Source organism: Ipomoea nil, unplaced genomic scaffold (genome assembly GCF_001879475.1).
Source record: "Ipomoea nil cultivar Tokyo-kokei standard unplaced genomic scaffold, Asagao_1.1 scaffold2921, whole genome shotgun sequence".
Classification (NCBI taxonomy): Eukaryota; Viridiplantae; Streptophyta; class Magnoliopsida; order Solanales; family Convolvulaceae; genus Ipomoea; species Ipomoea nil.
Window position 1 is genome coordinate 3,395,925 of NW_017619349.1, and position 16,429 is coordinate 3,412,353.

Genomic DNA, 16,429 nt, shown 5'->3' on the forward strand with positions numbered 1-16,429 from the left:
AGGTGGTCGAAAATTTCATAATTTCTAGTAATGCATGATGAGGTAGTCAATTTATAAATAGCTAGTAAATATTAAAACAAAAATGTCGTGTTATTGAATAAATAGAACAAATACATGGTTAAATGACAATCTCATTGTATTATATGAGTGAAGTTTTGGAACAATATATGTAATAGAATACATGACTATTAATTATGTAACATACTATTTAATTTTTTAAAGAGAATATTGATTAATTAATAATTACATTTAATTAAGTCAACTAATAACTAACACAAAATGCATTGGATTTAATGATTGTGGTCTGTGGACAATATTAATCAAATTAATGACTTATTAGTCTATCAAATAAAATTATTCAATAATTGTTATTAATGTTTGGATTAATGAATAAAGTGGTAATTATTTATGGTCTATTATTTATTTTTATATATTATTTATGGTGTGTATGTGTGTGTGTATATATATATATTGAAAATGATGTATATATTATTTGATTATTTAGATATAATGAAGTAGAATAAGGCCGCTCATACTAATTCTGATTTTTTAATTTGACTTAATACATTCATTTTTGTATTGAACGCTTTAATTGGTGAAAGTTCTTTGGTTTTTTTTTTTTTTTTTTTTTTTAAAGTACAATAAAGTAGTAGTTTTTTTATACTAAAAAGAACAGTAATTTTTTATTGTCAACAATAAAAAATGAGGAAAGTAAAAAATTTTATATTTTTCCTACCTTAAGAATTGACCCGATAATTTACACAATAATCCCCTCACTAAAACCTAAGTCAACAGTAATTCCTCGCTTACCCCCACCAAAAAAAAAAAAAAAAACAAAGAATATTGACAAATAATTGACAGAAATGACAATGATTATGATTGGAAGAATTTGTTTGATTTATTCACAGGTACAGTATGTGGATAAGTCCTCTATAAAAATTAAAAATTTAAGAATATTAGTCCAAAGTTCTTGACATGACCATTATCAAATTGAATATTTGAAAATAATCCTTTTTTCTTCCAAAGTGTCAATTGTGCAACAAGTTGAACTTGGACCCACGTAATAATTGTTTTTATAACTCCTATTATTAATTGAATAATGTTATTTTTCTATTAAAAGTCTGTTTGAAAATCCAAAAAATGACTTCTAGAAAATGTTCTCTAAATTTTTAGTGTTTTGATGTAACAGGAAAATCTAGTCAACGAAATATATTTTTCATTGACGGGGGAAAGTGAAGTCATTTTGACGGAAAATGACTTCCGCCAAAATTTGGGGAAGTCATTTCCCGCCAAAATGTTTAAACATACCATTCTACTCATTTTTTTTTAAAAATAAACTAAACACCAAATTTTCCAAAATGCAACCAAATACTAAAAATGAAAATATTTTATAAAAAATGACTCATTTTCCTGCTTTCCAAACAGACCCTAAGTTCATATATTGTCGTGACAATAAAATTATTTATTTTTGTTAGGTGTCATGAATTTATTAACCACACCACTAGTTTAAAAGAGAAATTTGTTTAACAATCAAATACAAAAAAATCTGATTCGAAATTACATCGTTGAAAAGTTAATATTCAAATCAAAATTTTAGAAAGGATATGCAGCATTAGTCTAATTAAATAGTCTCAATACATTGCATAGCACAATTCTTGCATTCTTCAAATTGCTTATGAGAATCAACTTATAGTTACATGATGTAAAATTCGATTCTTACTAAGAGAATGTATGAAATTGATCATATTATTTAACTTTGTATATAACTAATTTAAAAAATCAAGACCACTGCGATAGGAGTACAATTTTTGTATGTAGATAAAAATTACGTATTGAGACATTACATATCAATAACATTGTATTGTATGACATTTTTTTGACATTGTAGAATTTTATTTCTCTACATTATGTAGATGAGTAAACGATACATATAACATGCACAAGTAATATCAAACAAAAGTTGCAAATTGTTGCCTTTTGTATTACATACAATCTCTTGTGGTATGCCTAATTGCACCGGTATTTGAGAAACAAATAATATTCCATTATTAGCTTAACTCAATAGATAGTATTTGGAAGAAAAGATCAAGGTTCGAACCTCGATGGCGATAGTAATGTGTGAATTATGTCCAAAATAAATAGATCAATTTTTTTTTGTTGTCCAAAGGTATCCGTCCAACCGATAGCCAGAAGACTAATCCCCCATCCTTACTGTCAGCACACTAAGTGATAGAGGACTGGCCAAATGGTTTGCTCCATTCACCTGGGTGGTAATCGAACCCCCAACCTCATGCTTAAAAGACAAGGTGCTCAACCATTAATTAGAAGATTTTTCAGTAGATTACTTAACTTATTTAGTCATTCTATGAGTTGAATTTTACCCTATAAAAAGGGAGTATTATTCAGAATAATGATAACTAGAAATTCAATCCCAAAAAGGGTCTAAGGGAGTTTTGAGTAATCCATTGTTTTTTTGTTTTTTTTTTTTTTCTTTTCCTTTTCCAACTATTATTCTTTCTTCCCTTTCCCTAGTGTTTTCTTGCCCATGACGGGAGCACATAACATTGGTTCCGTTGCGGGTGTCATGGGCCAATCGTTATGCCATGGAACCGTATTCACCATCCATGGTGAACACGGTCCCAATGATAACAGTTCACCGTTATCTTTTTTTTTTTTTTTTTTTTTTTTTTTTTTTTTTTAATTCTTAATTAACCGCGTGCCTTTTTTTTTTTCTTCATTTTCACGTTTCGCGATTTCACTTCCTCTTCGCACAAGCTTCTTCAACATTAATAAATTATGAATGTGCAGTTATGAAATTATGAATTTTCTGTTATGAAATTATGAATTTTCTTTTATGCGATTATGAATTTTCTGTTATGAGATTATTACAGTAAATTCATAATCTCAGAACAGAAAATTTATAATCTCATAACAGAAAATTCATAATTTAATAAATGTAAATTCATAATCTGAACAAACGACACCGTTAACAGCACATTAACTAATTTTTTTTTCCCGTAAAAACGATGTCATTTGGAACTGTGTTCACCATGGATGGTAAACACGTTTTCACGGCATAATTTGTGGTCATGGGCGTCACTCAGTCTGAGTTTGAAGCTCTCAAAATAGACAGATTCATTATATATACTGACATTTAATTCACCCGTAATTTATACATTTTTAAATACTCTGTTGGGCATTGGGTTGATGATTCAATCTAAGAACAACATTCCATTCAAAGTATTAAAGGTAGCCAAGTTCAAAAGTCAAATATAGTAAGAATTTCTCCACCTTATTTAACATGTGCGTTTTCTTCTTCCTCTTGTCCAAATAAAGTACCAATAGTTCATTAGTTGCATTGATGTTCATTTAAGGCACAGGACTATTTAACTCATTTGACTAAAGATTACCAAATCTTGCCTACAAATACGGAATTTTCTCGCCCTCAAGACCTCACATTTAACAAAAGAGTAAATCACAGTGACTCAGTGGTCCATTAAGTAAAAAGGCCAATGCCCGTCTGTCTGATATCCACAAAAGCCCATCACATTGGGTGAACTCTCACAGTGTAACTGCCCGAGCTCGATTCTTTGTTCTTGTCTGTAATTTACTACCCAAAAACCAACTGAGCTACCCATGTGTTTCGCCCCACCAAAGGTGTCGTCGGTTCTGTTGAGCATATATATAATACATAAACATAAATGTGCAGTCCAACTATCAGTTCAGACTTTTATATCCCCGATTACAGCAACTAAACATGAACGGTTTTACTTCAACTATTCCCCAGACATCATAAAGAGGAAACAGCAAATTGGCACAAAACCGAAAAGGCCTATGAGTCTAAGACTCACCATGTTACAAACAGAATTTCAAGAATTGCCTTTACAGCTTCAACAAAACACAAAGATGCAGGAGAAACAAAGCAAACTAGTTTTAGCAGTGCAAATGCAAACCGGAAACATAATTCCCAGAAACTCATACCTCTCGTATGTTGCTACGAAACAAACTTGTCTGAGCTGTCATTAAAGATTAAAGAACACCTTTTTTTAAAAGCCTAAAATTGTTGCAAGAAACAAAAACATCGGATCCATAAAAGAACAATGATGAGCAATAGTGCACTTGGAAGAATGGAAGTTCAGCACAAACTATGAACAATTGTCATAAAGATAAGAATATTCATCAAACTTTTCTGTACTACATTAACTTATTCCCGCTATCACATAAAAAAAAAAAGAAAAGAATATGAAGAAATATAGGACCGAAAATTAGCATTTCCAAAGCGAGTAAAGCTTTGTTGTAACCCGAGGAAACTCGACACTTTGATCAAATTCCCAGTCTCACAAAAAAAGAGTTTTTGCAGTATCTCACTATATTAGTTGTTGGTTGGTTACAATTTACCATTGCCTGTCAGCAAATCAACCTCCCACCTGCAAAAACCAAAGCAAACAGTTTCAATAATGTTAGCATTATCAGCATTCAATTCAGCCCGAGAATCAAACAATTGAAGCATATGCTCCATTTGAACTGCACATTTATATTTATATATTATATGCTCAACACGCCCCCTCACGTGTCAGGTAACCTCTTAGGGTTGAATTGAAGCATATTTGCGCTCTGTTTCAACTAAAAGTCTAAGCTGAACTGCAAATTTATGTTTATATACTATATATGCTCAACAACCAACTGAGCTACCCATGTGTTAAACTCGACTTTAGTTTACCAGAAAACACACAATCACTACTCACATTCTTATTCTATTCTTTCTTTAGTTTACAAGAAAACACACAATCACTAGCAGCCAATCATGAATGGTTTTACAAACCATAACTTCATCACTTGTAACCACATCCCAGAATGTCAAATGGAGAAGAAACAACATTAGTGTTTGCTCATCCTATGAATTCACACTTGACAGAACTAAAACCACAAAGTAACTACACATCAGCCAAGAATGAATGGTTTTTTATTTTGTTCCATTTCTAAAACCTCCCCAGAAACATGCCATACCCACAACTTTGATTGCATAAACTCAACATCAGAAGCAAATTAAACACACCCAGATTTTAATCGATTTCAAATGCAAAGAGTGAGAAACATGATGGTTTTAGTTTATCTCAGATGCAATGTGCATTCGAGAAAACTTAAAAAAACGTTGAAGACTGAATGAGAATCGTGATTTGTGTGCTCTGTTTCAACTAAAAGTCTATGCAGATTTCTGTTTATATAATTATATATGTTCAACATGCTTCCTCACGTGTCAGGTAACCTTACATGGGGTTGAATTGAAGCATGTCCGTGCTCTATTTCAACTAAAAGTCTAAACTAAACTGCAAATTTATGTTTATATATTATATATGACCTTGAATTGAAGCATGTTTGTGTTATGTTTCAAAGTCTAAGCCGGATTGGATTGTACATTTATGTTTATATATTATATGCTGAACAGAAACATCAATGGAAGAAGAATTTGAAAACAATATAATTCTTACCTGTTCATATATTCTACTGATCATCGGGAACTTTGTATAAGTCAGCTGTAATTTCCGTCAACCACAAGCCCGGGAAAAGGGTCTGCAGAGAAATCAAAGAAGCTATGAATTTCAGAAATATAATTATTTCAAGATTGTTTAGAAGAGATGAATGGGGAGGGAAATTGAATTACATCTAAGCTTTTCTGGACCAATTTAGCTCGTTTCTTGGGGCGGCGAGCGGGTCTGTGGCCTATTATGGCCATGAAATCCTCCTCGATCTCACGGCGGGCGAGCGGGACGGAGAACTTCGCTCTCTCTCTCTTCTCGCCGCCGGTGGGCGGTGCAGCGGCGGCGGCGAAGCCACTTCGGAGTATTGGTAATGGAGATTTGTTGTTTTCCGGCCTCATTACATCAACCTTAAAAGCCTGGCTCGATCCGCCGCCGGCCTCGGCGGGGAAACCATTCGGTGGTTTACAGGCTGAGCGGCGAGTCCTCAAGCTCCACGGCTTATTCGGGTCGGCGGCGCCGGCGGATTCGGGTGGGGGAACAGTGGTCGGCGGCGGCGGAGAGTGTTCGTTGTTGATATTGTCCTCTTCCACCGCCGCCGCCGCCGCCTGCGGCGGCGGCGGCGGCTGTCCCTGCTCCTCCTCTTTCAAACCCTCCCTCAAAATCGCGTCTTTCATCTTGTCCGCCGCCGTCTGGAGATCGAACATCAACTTCTCCCTCACGGAGGCGATCCCGTCGTCGACGAATTCCTGCCCACTCTCCACCGCGGCGCCCTTCTTGACCACACCCATTTCGCCGTTTGATCCGACGGCGCGGTGTGACGCCGCAACCCTCCTCCTCCCTGTTGACGGTGGCTCCGTCGACCCATTAGACCTCCGGTGAACCGCGGCGATTTCCCCGTTCGAATCCAGCTTAACACATCTCAAGAACTTCTGGTTCCCCCACTTCAATTCACATGGAAGCGTGAAATTATGCAGCGGCCTTGATCTTTCCGGCCCCATCCCCATCAACGCCACCCCAAAGTCTCTCTCTCAGCTCTCTCTCTCTCTCTCTCTCTCTGAAAGATTAGAGGAAAAGGGTTTCGTGTTTTTCCCTTTATATATATATATATTTCTTCTCCTTCTCGTATTGGGTTCGTTATAGTCGTAAAATCGCCGGGAACGAAGTTTATATGGGAGACACAGAGGGCGGTTTTAACGTTCGGCTTCTGACAACAATGGGTGCTAAACTGCGCCGTCTTCTGGCGTGCGCCTTATTATTTTTATTTTTATCATTATTATTTTAAATAAATAACATCTTTTGCCCTTCTAAATTAAAACTCTTTGGCCTTTTCTCTTATCTTATATTTCTATTCATCCTTTCCCACAACTCTTCGCCTAATTAAAATACTTTTGGCCTTTTCTTTTCTCTTATATTTTTATTCATCCTCCCTAGCAACTCTTTCACTACCCAGCAATTCTTTAAAATTTTAACTTCACCCATTCATAAATAAATGACATCCTTTACCCTAATCAATTGAAAACTTTTTTTCTTTTGTTTTAATTTAATATGTATTTCATATATATATTCTAAAAACAAAAACTTTTTTATATATATAAGTTAAATATATCTCATGTATTTAATAATATAAAAACAATATAATAATTACATTATTTACATTTTATGAAAATGTTTTTTTTAGTCTTTTTTACATTATCAACTTATCAAAAAGTTAATTTTATCCAACACTTTTAAGCATAATCAACTAGTTACCGCTCTTTAATTTTTAGCTTGCTTTCTGCTAGGTTTGCTAAACATAACCTATGTGTCTAATTTAATTAACTTTTAATATTTAATTTAGATAAAATTGTACAATGTTAAAAAAAAAAAAGAAGGATTCATCCTACCCCTACACCTCATACTGAGGTCCAAACCTGTGACTCCCAAATGAGAGAGCCACAGTTATACCGCTCGACTACAAAGATAATATTAATTGAAGGATTATTTATTATTAATATATAAAAATTATAAATTATATAAAAATACTACTAAACCAGAAAATTAAATTTAAAAGCTATAATTCAAATATTAAATAAAATTTGATGGTATAAAGAAAATCATGCTGGTCGAATTTAGAGGCAATAGGGTTTGCAACTCAAGAAGGCCCGAACTAAACCCTAGCCCATCAGTTCTTTTCATACTTGAATATAAGTTAACGGGTATACCGGTGGTAGAAATGAACTCATGGGGTGATAAGGAGCATATAACCAAGGTCAATTGGTCATAGTCTAGGGTATGATGGCATGCTGACAATGATTATGTACTGAGATAATGATGACCCCCAAAGTCAACTTCGAGATTACTGTAATTTAACTAGCATAAATAGCCCCATTTAATGCGAAGAGGGGGAGAACAATCTAGCACTAAAGAAGTGTATAGTTACTCCTAATTTAAGAAACGACCATCTCTCCAGCGTCCATTCGATTGGACCATTGATCAACCTCTTAGTGATCTAACTTGAGTGAATAAAACACTTCCCCATTTTCATATGATATCACCTAGAATTCTCCTTGCTCACCAATAACGCCTTTGTGGCACTTAATTTTTTCAAGTGTTTGACCAATCGATACTTAGATTAACCTAAAAATTTGTCAGAATGAGTTTAAAAACATTAGTTAAACATTAGTTTATAGTAACAACTAAATCATACAAATCATTTTTAAAATAAAAAGGGAAAAAATAACTAACATCACAACTTATTTATTTTTCATTGCTAATTGAATAATTTTAATTTTTTAAAATGTTATTCTTTTTTTCCCATATCATTAAAAACAAAAGTTATTTTCCACATTAAAATGATAAAATCTCACTTCTTTACATAAGTGTTAGGAAAAAAAAATGTTTATTTTGATTGAGTATTCATGAATTATTCAACCACATAATAATCAAATACAATAATGACATAGAGCAAATATTAGTGAGTATTTTTTAAAAAAGAAAAACGTAACAATTATTTTGAAAATGATACCATAAGTTGAAATTACAAATTAAAGGATAGTGACAAATAATTGGCAAAGGTCTAGTTCTAAGAGGTTTGTGTTTGCCGGTGAGGTTGGGCACACGCTTATAGAGTCAACTTGTACCATGAAGCTAGCCCATGGCGACTTAGTCTTGACTTGCTCGTGGAGGGATAACTACATTGCTTTCATAACCAGCTTAATTGGTTGGTGTGAGTGACCGTACACTCTTATCCTTTAAGAGAAATCGGAAGTTCGAACTTCCTCTCGTATAGAAAAAGCAATTTGGTCAGCCCCCTCTCGTATAGAAAAATCAATCTGGTCAGTACTTTGACCCTTAATTGAGCCTCTGGTGCGAATGGGGATTGCTCTGACAAAAAAAAAAAAAAAAAAACTACATTGCTTTCATTTGAAAAAGTAAGTCTACTATGTTTGTCAAGGGATGTTATCTGTTCTGAAAAGTTAAAGGTTAGTTGTTGAACGATATGTACAAGAAGCAATTGCATCCATCGTTATTATTATTATTTTTATAAATAATTTTGTGTTACACAATAACATGTTTGGTTCACAAAATAAGTTAAAAATGAAATAATATTCCTGATAATAAGTCTATTCTACTATGTAGTAAGTTATTTTATTCATAAAAATATAATTCTATACAATGAATTATTCATTTGCAAGCAATGTTGAAAAAATCGCTAAGCACCCTCTAGGCGCCTGGGGACAGCCTAGGGCGCCTAGCGCCTAGGCGCAATTTTTGCAACAGTGTTTACAAGGAAAATAGTTATTTTGAGGGGAAGGGGTGGGGGCATTTCGGGAATCATGTATTTTGCCAATTCCTAATTTTCCCTTGCCCTTATTTATTTTTATTATGTATTAGAAATGTATTCAATAATAATAATAATAATAATAATAATAATAATAATAATAATAATAAAAGGATCATATATATATGAAAGTTTGTTCTACATAACTTAGGGACTAAAAACAATTTTTTCTTTAAACAAAATTAGTTACAAATAATATTTCTTTTACAACATGGGAATTCTTGAAAAAGATAAGTAATGATTAAATAATATGTTTATATTATTGTACAAATAACAAAGTCCATACATAATATGTACAAGGGTAAAATTGTCACAAACCTAAATTCCAAAAGATTCTTTTTGAAAGAAAGTTATCCAATTAGGTATACTTAAACTGTTTCACGTAATAATATTTTGAAAAATTCAACGTCCATATTTAATTATTTCTGTACATAAAAATGATGAGCGCAGGAAAGGAATCAACTGAGTTCGTCAAAATAAATAATTTTGGATAATAAGTTTGATAGAAACAAAGTGATGATACAGAGACAACAGTTTCAGAAACGTGAAACCACTGATACCAGATGAGGGAGAATATCTAGATTGATTAATGAGGGAGAATAATACAGAATATATACAAGTATAGGACTAGAATCCTAATATAACAAGTATAGGAATAGAATTATAGTCTAACACAATAACAGAGTTCTAACAAAAATAAAATATTTAATGAATTATGCCATATTATTTTTCTGGTTATTTAAAATTTTTATAACATGATTAAAAACTAAAAAGTTGTTCAAAATGCGTTTCCCATTCAGCCCCACTACTCACGTGGCATGGTATGAAAGATACAATAATATTTCCGTCCCAAAATACATGTTTTATATGAATAATTAGTGTTGACTAAGCAGGAAAGGCGTCACTGAGTGAGTAAATATAATTCTCGTATTTGTATAATTTGCACGTTATTTTATATATATATATATATATATATATATATATATATATATATATATATGATTGAGGTTTAATTAGTGCATGCTCCTAGATAGTTATTGTATGTTTATCTCGTCGTCATCTAAAAATAATAATTATAGTTTATATATTTTAAACTCAAGTTACAAGTTCTACTATATACCCAAAAAAAAAAACATCAAATATAGTCTAGGATTTTGTAATCTAGTGACTTATACATGAGACTTGAGATTAAATTTATTTGTATATAAAGAAGAGGAATTTAAAAATTATGAGAAATTGTTAAAGAAAATAAATTGGAAATAAAAAAGGAAGAAGAATTGATTGGATAATGTTTGATATTAAAATTTCAAATTTTAAAGGCTTTAATCTAGTTGTTATGCACAATGGGATATAATGGTCACAAAATAAAAAACTCTGATATTCAATTGTAAAAATTTAAATATTTAGAGGTGTATTCAATTTAGACTTTTAAAGACTTTAAAAGTCTAGTTGTATCCAATTCAAACTTTTAAAGAGTCAAGTCTGATAATGGTGGTATTCGATTCAAACTTTAGAGTCTTTAAAAGTTTACTAGTATTCAAAAATTTATTAAGTTTTATAGATTGTTTAATATTAGAATTCCTGTAGACCTTTTTTCTCAAAAATATAAATAGTTAAATTCCAATCGTTTAATCCAAACTTTTTAACTTTCTCTCCTTTTTTTTTTTTTTTTTTCAAACATGCATTTCTCTACTCAGGAGAAACTTAAGATCCTTTCTCTCTTAACAAGCAACATAAGCACTATATTTTCATTCCATAAAAAAAAAAAAAAAAAAAAAAAAAAAAAAAAAAAAAAAGAGTTCATAGTATTATTAGTTTCATACCGTCTATATATCATTTAATGAAAATGAATTGATATTATCTTTATGTATAGTACAATCTATTTTTATGGCAATCATTTTTTGTGTTTTTATTTTACAATGCATTAATTTATTTATGATTTGTAAGAATATACTCGTATTATATATTATAAATTATAAAAGTTTTTTACGAAAATTATAAATAATGTATCCATAAAAGTAATTTCAAAAAAGAAATGTATCCATAAAAGTTATAAAATGTTTGTAAAGATGCATTCAATTTAGAGTTGTGCGAGGATATATTCAATTAAAACTTTTATACTTTCAAGACTTTAAATACTTTTAAAAGTTTATAAATGATTGTCTTATAGACTTCTACCAAGTTTATGAAAGTTAAAAAGATTCTATAAAAATTTTAAAGAATTATAAAAAAAAAATCATTTTAAATTCATCACTTTAACAATTTTTGAAAGTTTATAAAAATCTTTATTGAATACACCATGTAACAAAATGGATAATGATAAGTGTATCTTAAGTCTAGACATATCTTGATTTTATTAACATGGCTTTTGGTTTGTGAAGTATACATGAATTGAATGAAATGACATTTCATGAAATAAGGGTGTGTTCGGTTCATAGGATTAGACAGAAGGAATAAGAATAAAAGTCATACACATTGTTTGGTTGACAACAGTTTAAAATACAAGTATATAATTTGATTACTCCTATAATTACAGAACTCATTACTTTATTTAAATAAGGTTTCATTTCATTAATTTAATATTATCTATCATTTCATCGCCTCCTCATTTTTTTACATCCTCACTCGTCTATCCTCACTTCATCAACTTCCTCACTGTATTGCCTACTCACTTTCATTGCCGCTTTTTTTTTTTTTTTTTTTTAAAAACCTTTATACCGATTATAGGATCATACATAACCAAACATCAATATTATCATTCCATTTCCCTCTTTCTACCAAACATGCAGAATACTTTCACCAAAACTCATTCCAATTATCAAGTATTTGATTATCATTTTGATTTTGATTCCGGTTCCCATGTTCAAACCAAACATACCATTAAAATTCATGGAATAAGTTTATTTTGTCGTTTGGTTCATTTTTAAAAGTACAAAATAGAATTCTATCATTTATATGGAATTGACTATTTCCCTTGTTCCCAAGGCCTACATGATACAGAGTATTAATTATTTCTGCATCATCAAAAATAGCTAAATTTATTAAATACAAAAATACACTTTTATATAATCTATTTATTTATTTTGTATAAATAATTAAATAAATATACTTATGCGCATTTGATATGTAATTATTTATCTATTTATATATCTTGTTTATTTATTATTTTGAATATTCTATAGGCTTACATCTATATGTTCCTCATCCAATCAAATATTTGAATATAATTCGTAATTTCGTAAAAATATTTGAATATAATTCGTAATTTCGTAATTTGACCAATTTTGAATATTGTTACGGCTATATGTAACTTATCCAATCAAATATCAACTATTTGAATATAATTCGTAATCCCGTAATCTAACCAAATAATAGAATAGCATGAATATAATTCATAATTTCTCAATCTAATCAAATAATAAAATAACATTCTTATTCTATTCTTTCTTTAGTTTATCGGAAAACACACCATGAATGTACACTCTGGGTAAATCCCACCTTGTGATCCTACCCAACAAATGATCACAAGGAGGTAAACTACCAACAAATGGCTCCAACGTGAAGTCGAACTTTAATTTAAATATTGTGGTTACCAAGTCAATTATCCGACCAACTTATTCTATTCTATTTCGTACCAAGTCAGATCACGAGGTGTTCTGAGCAGACCTTAACTGTAGGAGACACCTTTAAGCTCGTACCATACCGTACTCAGACTAATCCCCGTTCAGACGAGGCCGACCCAATTAAGGAACAAAGTGCTGGCCAGATTGATTTTGATTTCTTCATACGAGAAGGGGTTCAAACTCCCGAGTCTTAAAAAACAAGAGTGTACGGCCACTCACGCCAACCAAGCTGGTTAAGTTAGTCTATTCTTTCTTTTATCAATTAGAACATGGCAGGCAGAGTAAAATTGGAGCTAATTGGGCAGTTTACTGCAGACTGCAGTGATTTCTTCCCAGTCCTTAGCAGCCAATCATGAATGGTTTTACACACCATCACTTCATCACTTGTAACCACAAAGTAACTACACATCAACCACATCCCAGGATGTCAAATGGAGAAGAAACAACATTAGTGTTTGCTCATCCTATGAATTCACACTTGACAGAACTAAAACCACAAAGTAACTACACATAAACCAATCATGAATGGCTTTTTTATTTTGTTCCATTTCTAAAACCTCCCCAGAAACATGCCATACCCACAACTTCGATTGCATAAACTCAACACCAGAAGCAAACACACCCAGATTTTAATGTAAGCTCATCAGAATGCATAGATCTTCATCACAAGAAAATCAGTATTGTTGCAAGAAACAGAAGAATTGGAACTAAAAAACACAGAATAAAAATCAAACTGAGACTTGATTATGAACAACTGTCTTCAAGCTAACAACATTAACTTAATTCTGATGAACATAGAGAAAAAGCTATTAACAAATGTATCATAACTGGATGAAGAATTAGAATTTGCAACTTGCCCTCCCATCAATTTGCAGGAAGATGAAATATATCAGTCTGCAATCTGCAAAATTAATGAAAGCTTGGGACTTTTAGTTATAAACTGAGAGTGAAAACTGGGTTTCATTTTACATCATCATCCTAAAGATCAAATCTAAATAGCTATCAGAATTTGAAGAAAATACAGACCTTTTTAATTTTTTTTTTTGGTTTCTACTGATCTTCAGGAACTTTGTAGAGGTCAGGTGTAATTTCTGTGAGCCACAATCCAGGGAATAGATTCTGCAAATGAATCCATGAAAGAATGAATCGAATCTCAAAGGGCAATCAGAACTCAAGAATGAATTATCAATTATAGGGTACTTACATCCAAATTTTTCTGAACATATTTAGCTCGTTTCTTGGAACGGCGAGGAGGTCTGTGATGAATTATGGCCGCGAAATCTTCCTCGATCTCTCGCCGGGAAAGGGCGATGGAGAACTTCGCTCTCTCCCGCTTCTGGCCGCTGGAAGAACCTGCGACGGTGGCGCCGCCGCCGCCGCCGCCTGCGGCGGCGGCGATGCTTCGGAGCCTTGGGGATTTGTTTTCGCTCTTAACGGGAGAAAAAGCATTGGGTATGGTTACATCAACCTTCAAACCCGGGTTCGATTCGCCGGGAACGGCGGAGAATCCGTTAGGGTGTTTAGTTCCGGAGCGGCGGGCCCTCAAGTTCCAGCGCCGGGCGGAATCCGCCGCATCGGTTGTGGTTTCCGACGGTGGAGCAACTGCCGGAACAGTTGTCGGAGGCGGATAGCGTTGCTCCGCCGCTTCCGCCGCCGCCGGCCGCCGCTCTTCCTCCTCCTCCAGACCCGTTCTCAAAATCGCGTCTTTCATCTTATCCGTCTCCGCCTGAAGATCATTCATCAGCTTCTTCCTCACGGCGGCGATCCCGTTTTCCACGTCCGCCCGCCGGAAATTCCCAACCCGCTCATCTGATCCGCGCCGCCGGTGAATGGCAGCGATTTCTCCGTCGGAATCTAGCTTACCGCACCTCAAGAACTTCTGATTCCCCCACTTGAGCCCATACGGCAGCGTGAAATTGTGCAGCGGCGGCTTCGATCTTCCGGACCCCATCGCCATTGACTTCTCTGCAACCATCCAAACTCTGGGCTTTCTCACACTCTTTCCTTCCAGAATTCCACGGAGAACAAAGGGTTTCTTCACGATTATTATTATCTTTTTCGGCTTTCCTTTCAGAGTTCTGAAATCGCCGGGAACGTTGAGAGTTTATATATATAGGAGGAGAGAAAAGAGAGAGAGAGCAAAGGGGGCGGTTTAAACGTTCGCCCTCCGACTCATCACGCGTACGCTTTGCTAAAATGCGCTAGTAGGGACGTGCAGGTTACAAGGCCTTTCACCAAACGACATCGCTTACGTTCCTACATGGATAGTTAGGGAAAAAGACTAGAATGTGTAGAAATGGTTGAGAATTAGCCAAAATGTGTGCTGACTTTTTTTTTGACAGAAATATGTAAAACTCTATTGCGAGTTGCGTTTTTGAAGGTATTTAATCCATATTTTTTTTCGTTAAATACGTAAAACGCATCTCCCAGTTGCGTTTTCACAATACGTATGGAATACGTTAAAACGCAATTGGGAGATGCGTTTTACGTATTATACTTTTAAATACGTAAAACGAGGATTGAGTGTTGAACGAAGGAATGGAGCAAGAAATCGGATCGAAGTAAGTGGAGAACGAAAAGGGTAAGAGTTTCGCGGTGGTGTCTTGATCGTCGTGTAAAACCATCGGCGTCGACGGGCCAATGTTGAACGCCGCCGTGGCTGCGACGTTGTTGCCGATTACTGGGTCGGCGGGGAAGAAGATAGTGGGCGTGTTGTTGTTTTTCTGTTTGCCGGGTTTTTGATCAGCCGTGGCGGCGGGAGCTGACGTAACGGCGGCGGCGGCGATAGGGTTGGGCGGCGTCTTGAGGCGCTTGTTTTTCCGGCTGCCGCCGACGGGGACGTTACGCAAGGTGCCCCCTTCCGTCCAGTGGCGCTTGCAGCCTTTGCAGAAATGTCGAGGCTGGGACTTGTTATAGTTGTTGTAGTAATAGAACTTGGTATTCGCCGAAGCACACCTCGGACACTTCAAAGGCTGCATCGCCTTTTGCGGCGGCTGTACGACCGCCGGGAGATCCAACCTCGTATTCCCGCCTGTCGGGGGATTATCCCACTCAATAATCCCAGGTTGATGATCCCCGCCGGAAACCTGCTTAGTACTCAACCCCATACCAAGCTATTTCAATTCTGATCTTCAATTCGATCAATTCTCGCTGGCCTTCAAATTCGCCGGAAACGGCCAGTACAAAAAAATGACAAAAATGCAACTTCGTTTTGCGTTTTACGTATAATACGTAAAACGCAAACGCAAGTTGCGTTTTGGGGGATACAGTATGCGCTGTAAAACGCAAGAGCGTATTGCGTTTTACGTATCGTATTCGTAAAACGCAACTGCCTCTTGCGTTTTACAGAAATACATGAAAAATACTAAATACTCCAAAAACGCAACTCCGAAAGGAGTTTTGCATATTGTTGTCAAAAAAAAAAATACGACACATTTTGGGAATTTCGCCTTGTTGACCGCACATTCTAGTCTTTTCCCCGGATAGTTATGTTGTGCATCCGTATG

General features: G+C 34.3%; 2 protein-coding genes across 4 annotated transcripts; both read right to left on the reverse strand.

Annotated features, from left to right (window-relative positions):
* Positions 1-4,119: 4,119 nt before the first annotated feature.
* Positions 4,120-15,147, reverse strand: LOC109161160. 3 transcript variants are annotated; one of them, XM_019309513.1, is made up of 5 exons: positions 14,590-15,147; positions 13,506-13,511; positions 5,663-6,103; positions 5,490-5,571; positions 4,120-4,427 (listed from the first exon to the last, which is right to left on the reverse strand). In XM_019309513.1, exons 1-4 carry the CDS (start codon positions 14,896-14,898, stop codon positions 5,503-5,505), a joined length of 825 nt encoding a protein of 274 aa, XP_019165058.1. In that variant the 5' UTR covers positions 14,899-15,147; the 3' UTR covers positions 4,120-4,427; positions 5,490-5,502. The 3 variants fall into 3 exon arrangements, with proteins under 3 accessions (XP_019165058.1, XP_019165057.1, XP_019165056.1); XM_019309512.1 differs by lacking the exons at positions 4,120-4,427; positions 5,490-5,571; positions 5,663-6,103; positions 13,506-13,511 and adding exons at positions 13,646-13,826; positions 13,958-14,042 and having other exon boundaries at positions 14,128-15,136; XM_019309511.1 differs by lacking the exons at positions 4,120-4,427; positions 5,490-5,571; positions 5,663-6,103; positions 13,506-13,511 and adding exons at positions 13,646-13,824; positions 13,950-14,042 and having other exon boundaries at positions 14,128-15,135.
* On the reverse strand, positions 15,099-16,030 carry LOC109160827 (dof zinc finger protein MNB1A-like). The gene is made up of 2 exons (XM_019309070.1): positions 15,431-16,030; positions 15,099-15,179 (listed from the first exon to the last, which is right to left on the reverse strand). Exons 1-2 carry the CDS (start codon positions 16,028-16,030, stop codon positions 15,099-15,101), a joined length of 681 nt encoding a protein of 226 aa, XP_019164615.1.
* Positions 16,031-16,429: the final 399 nt, after the last annotated feature.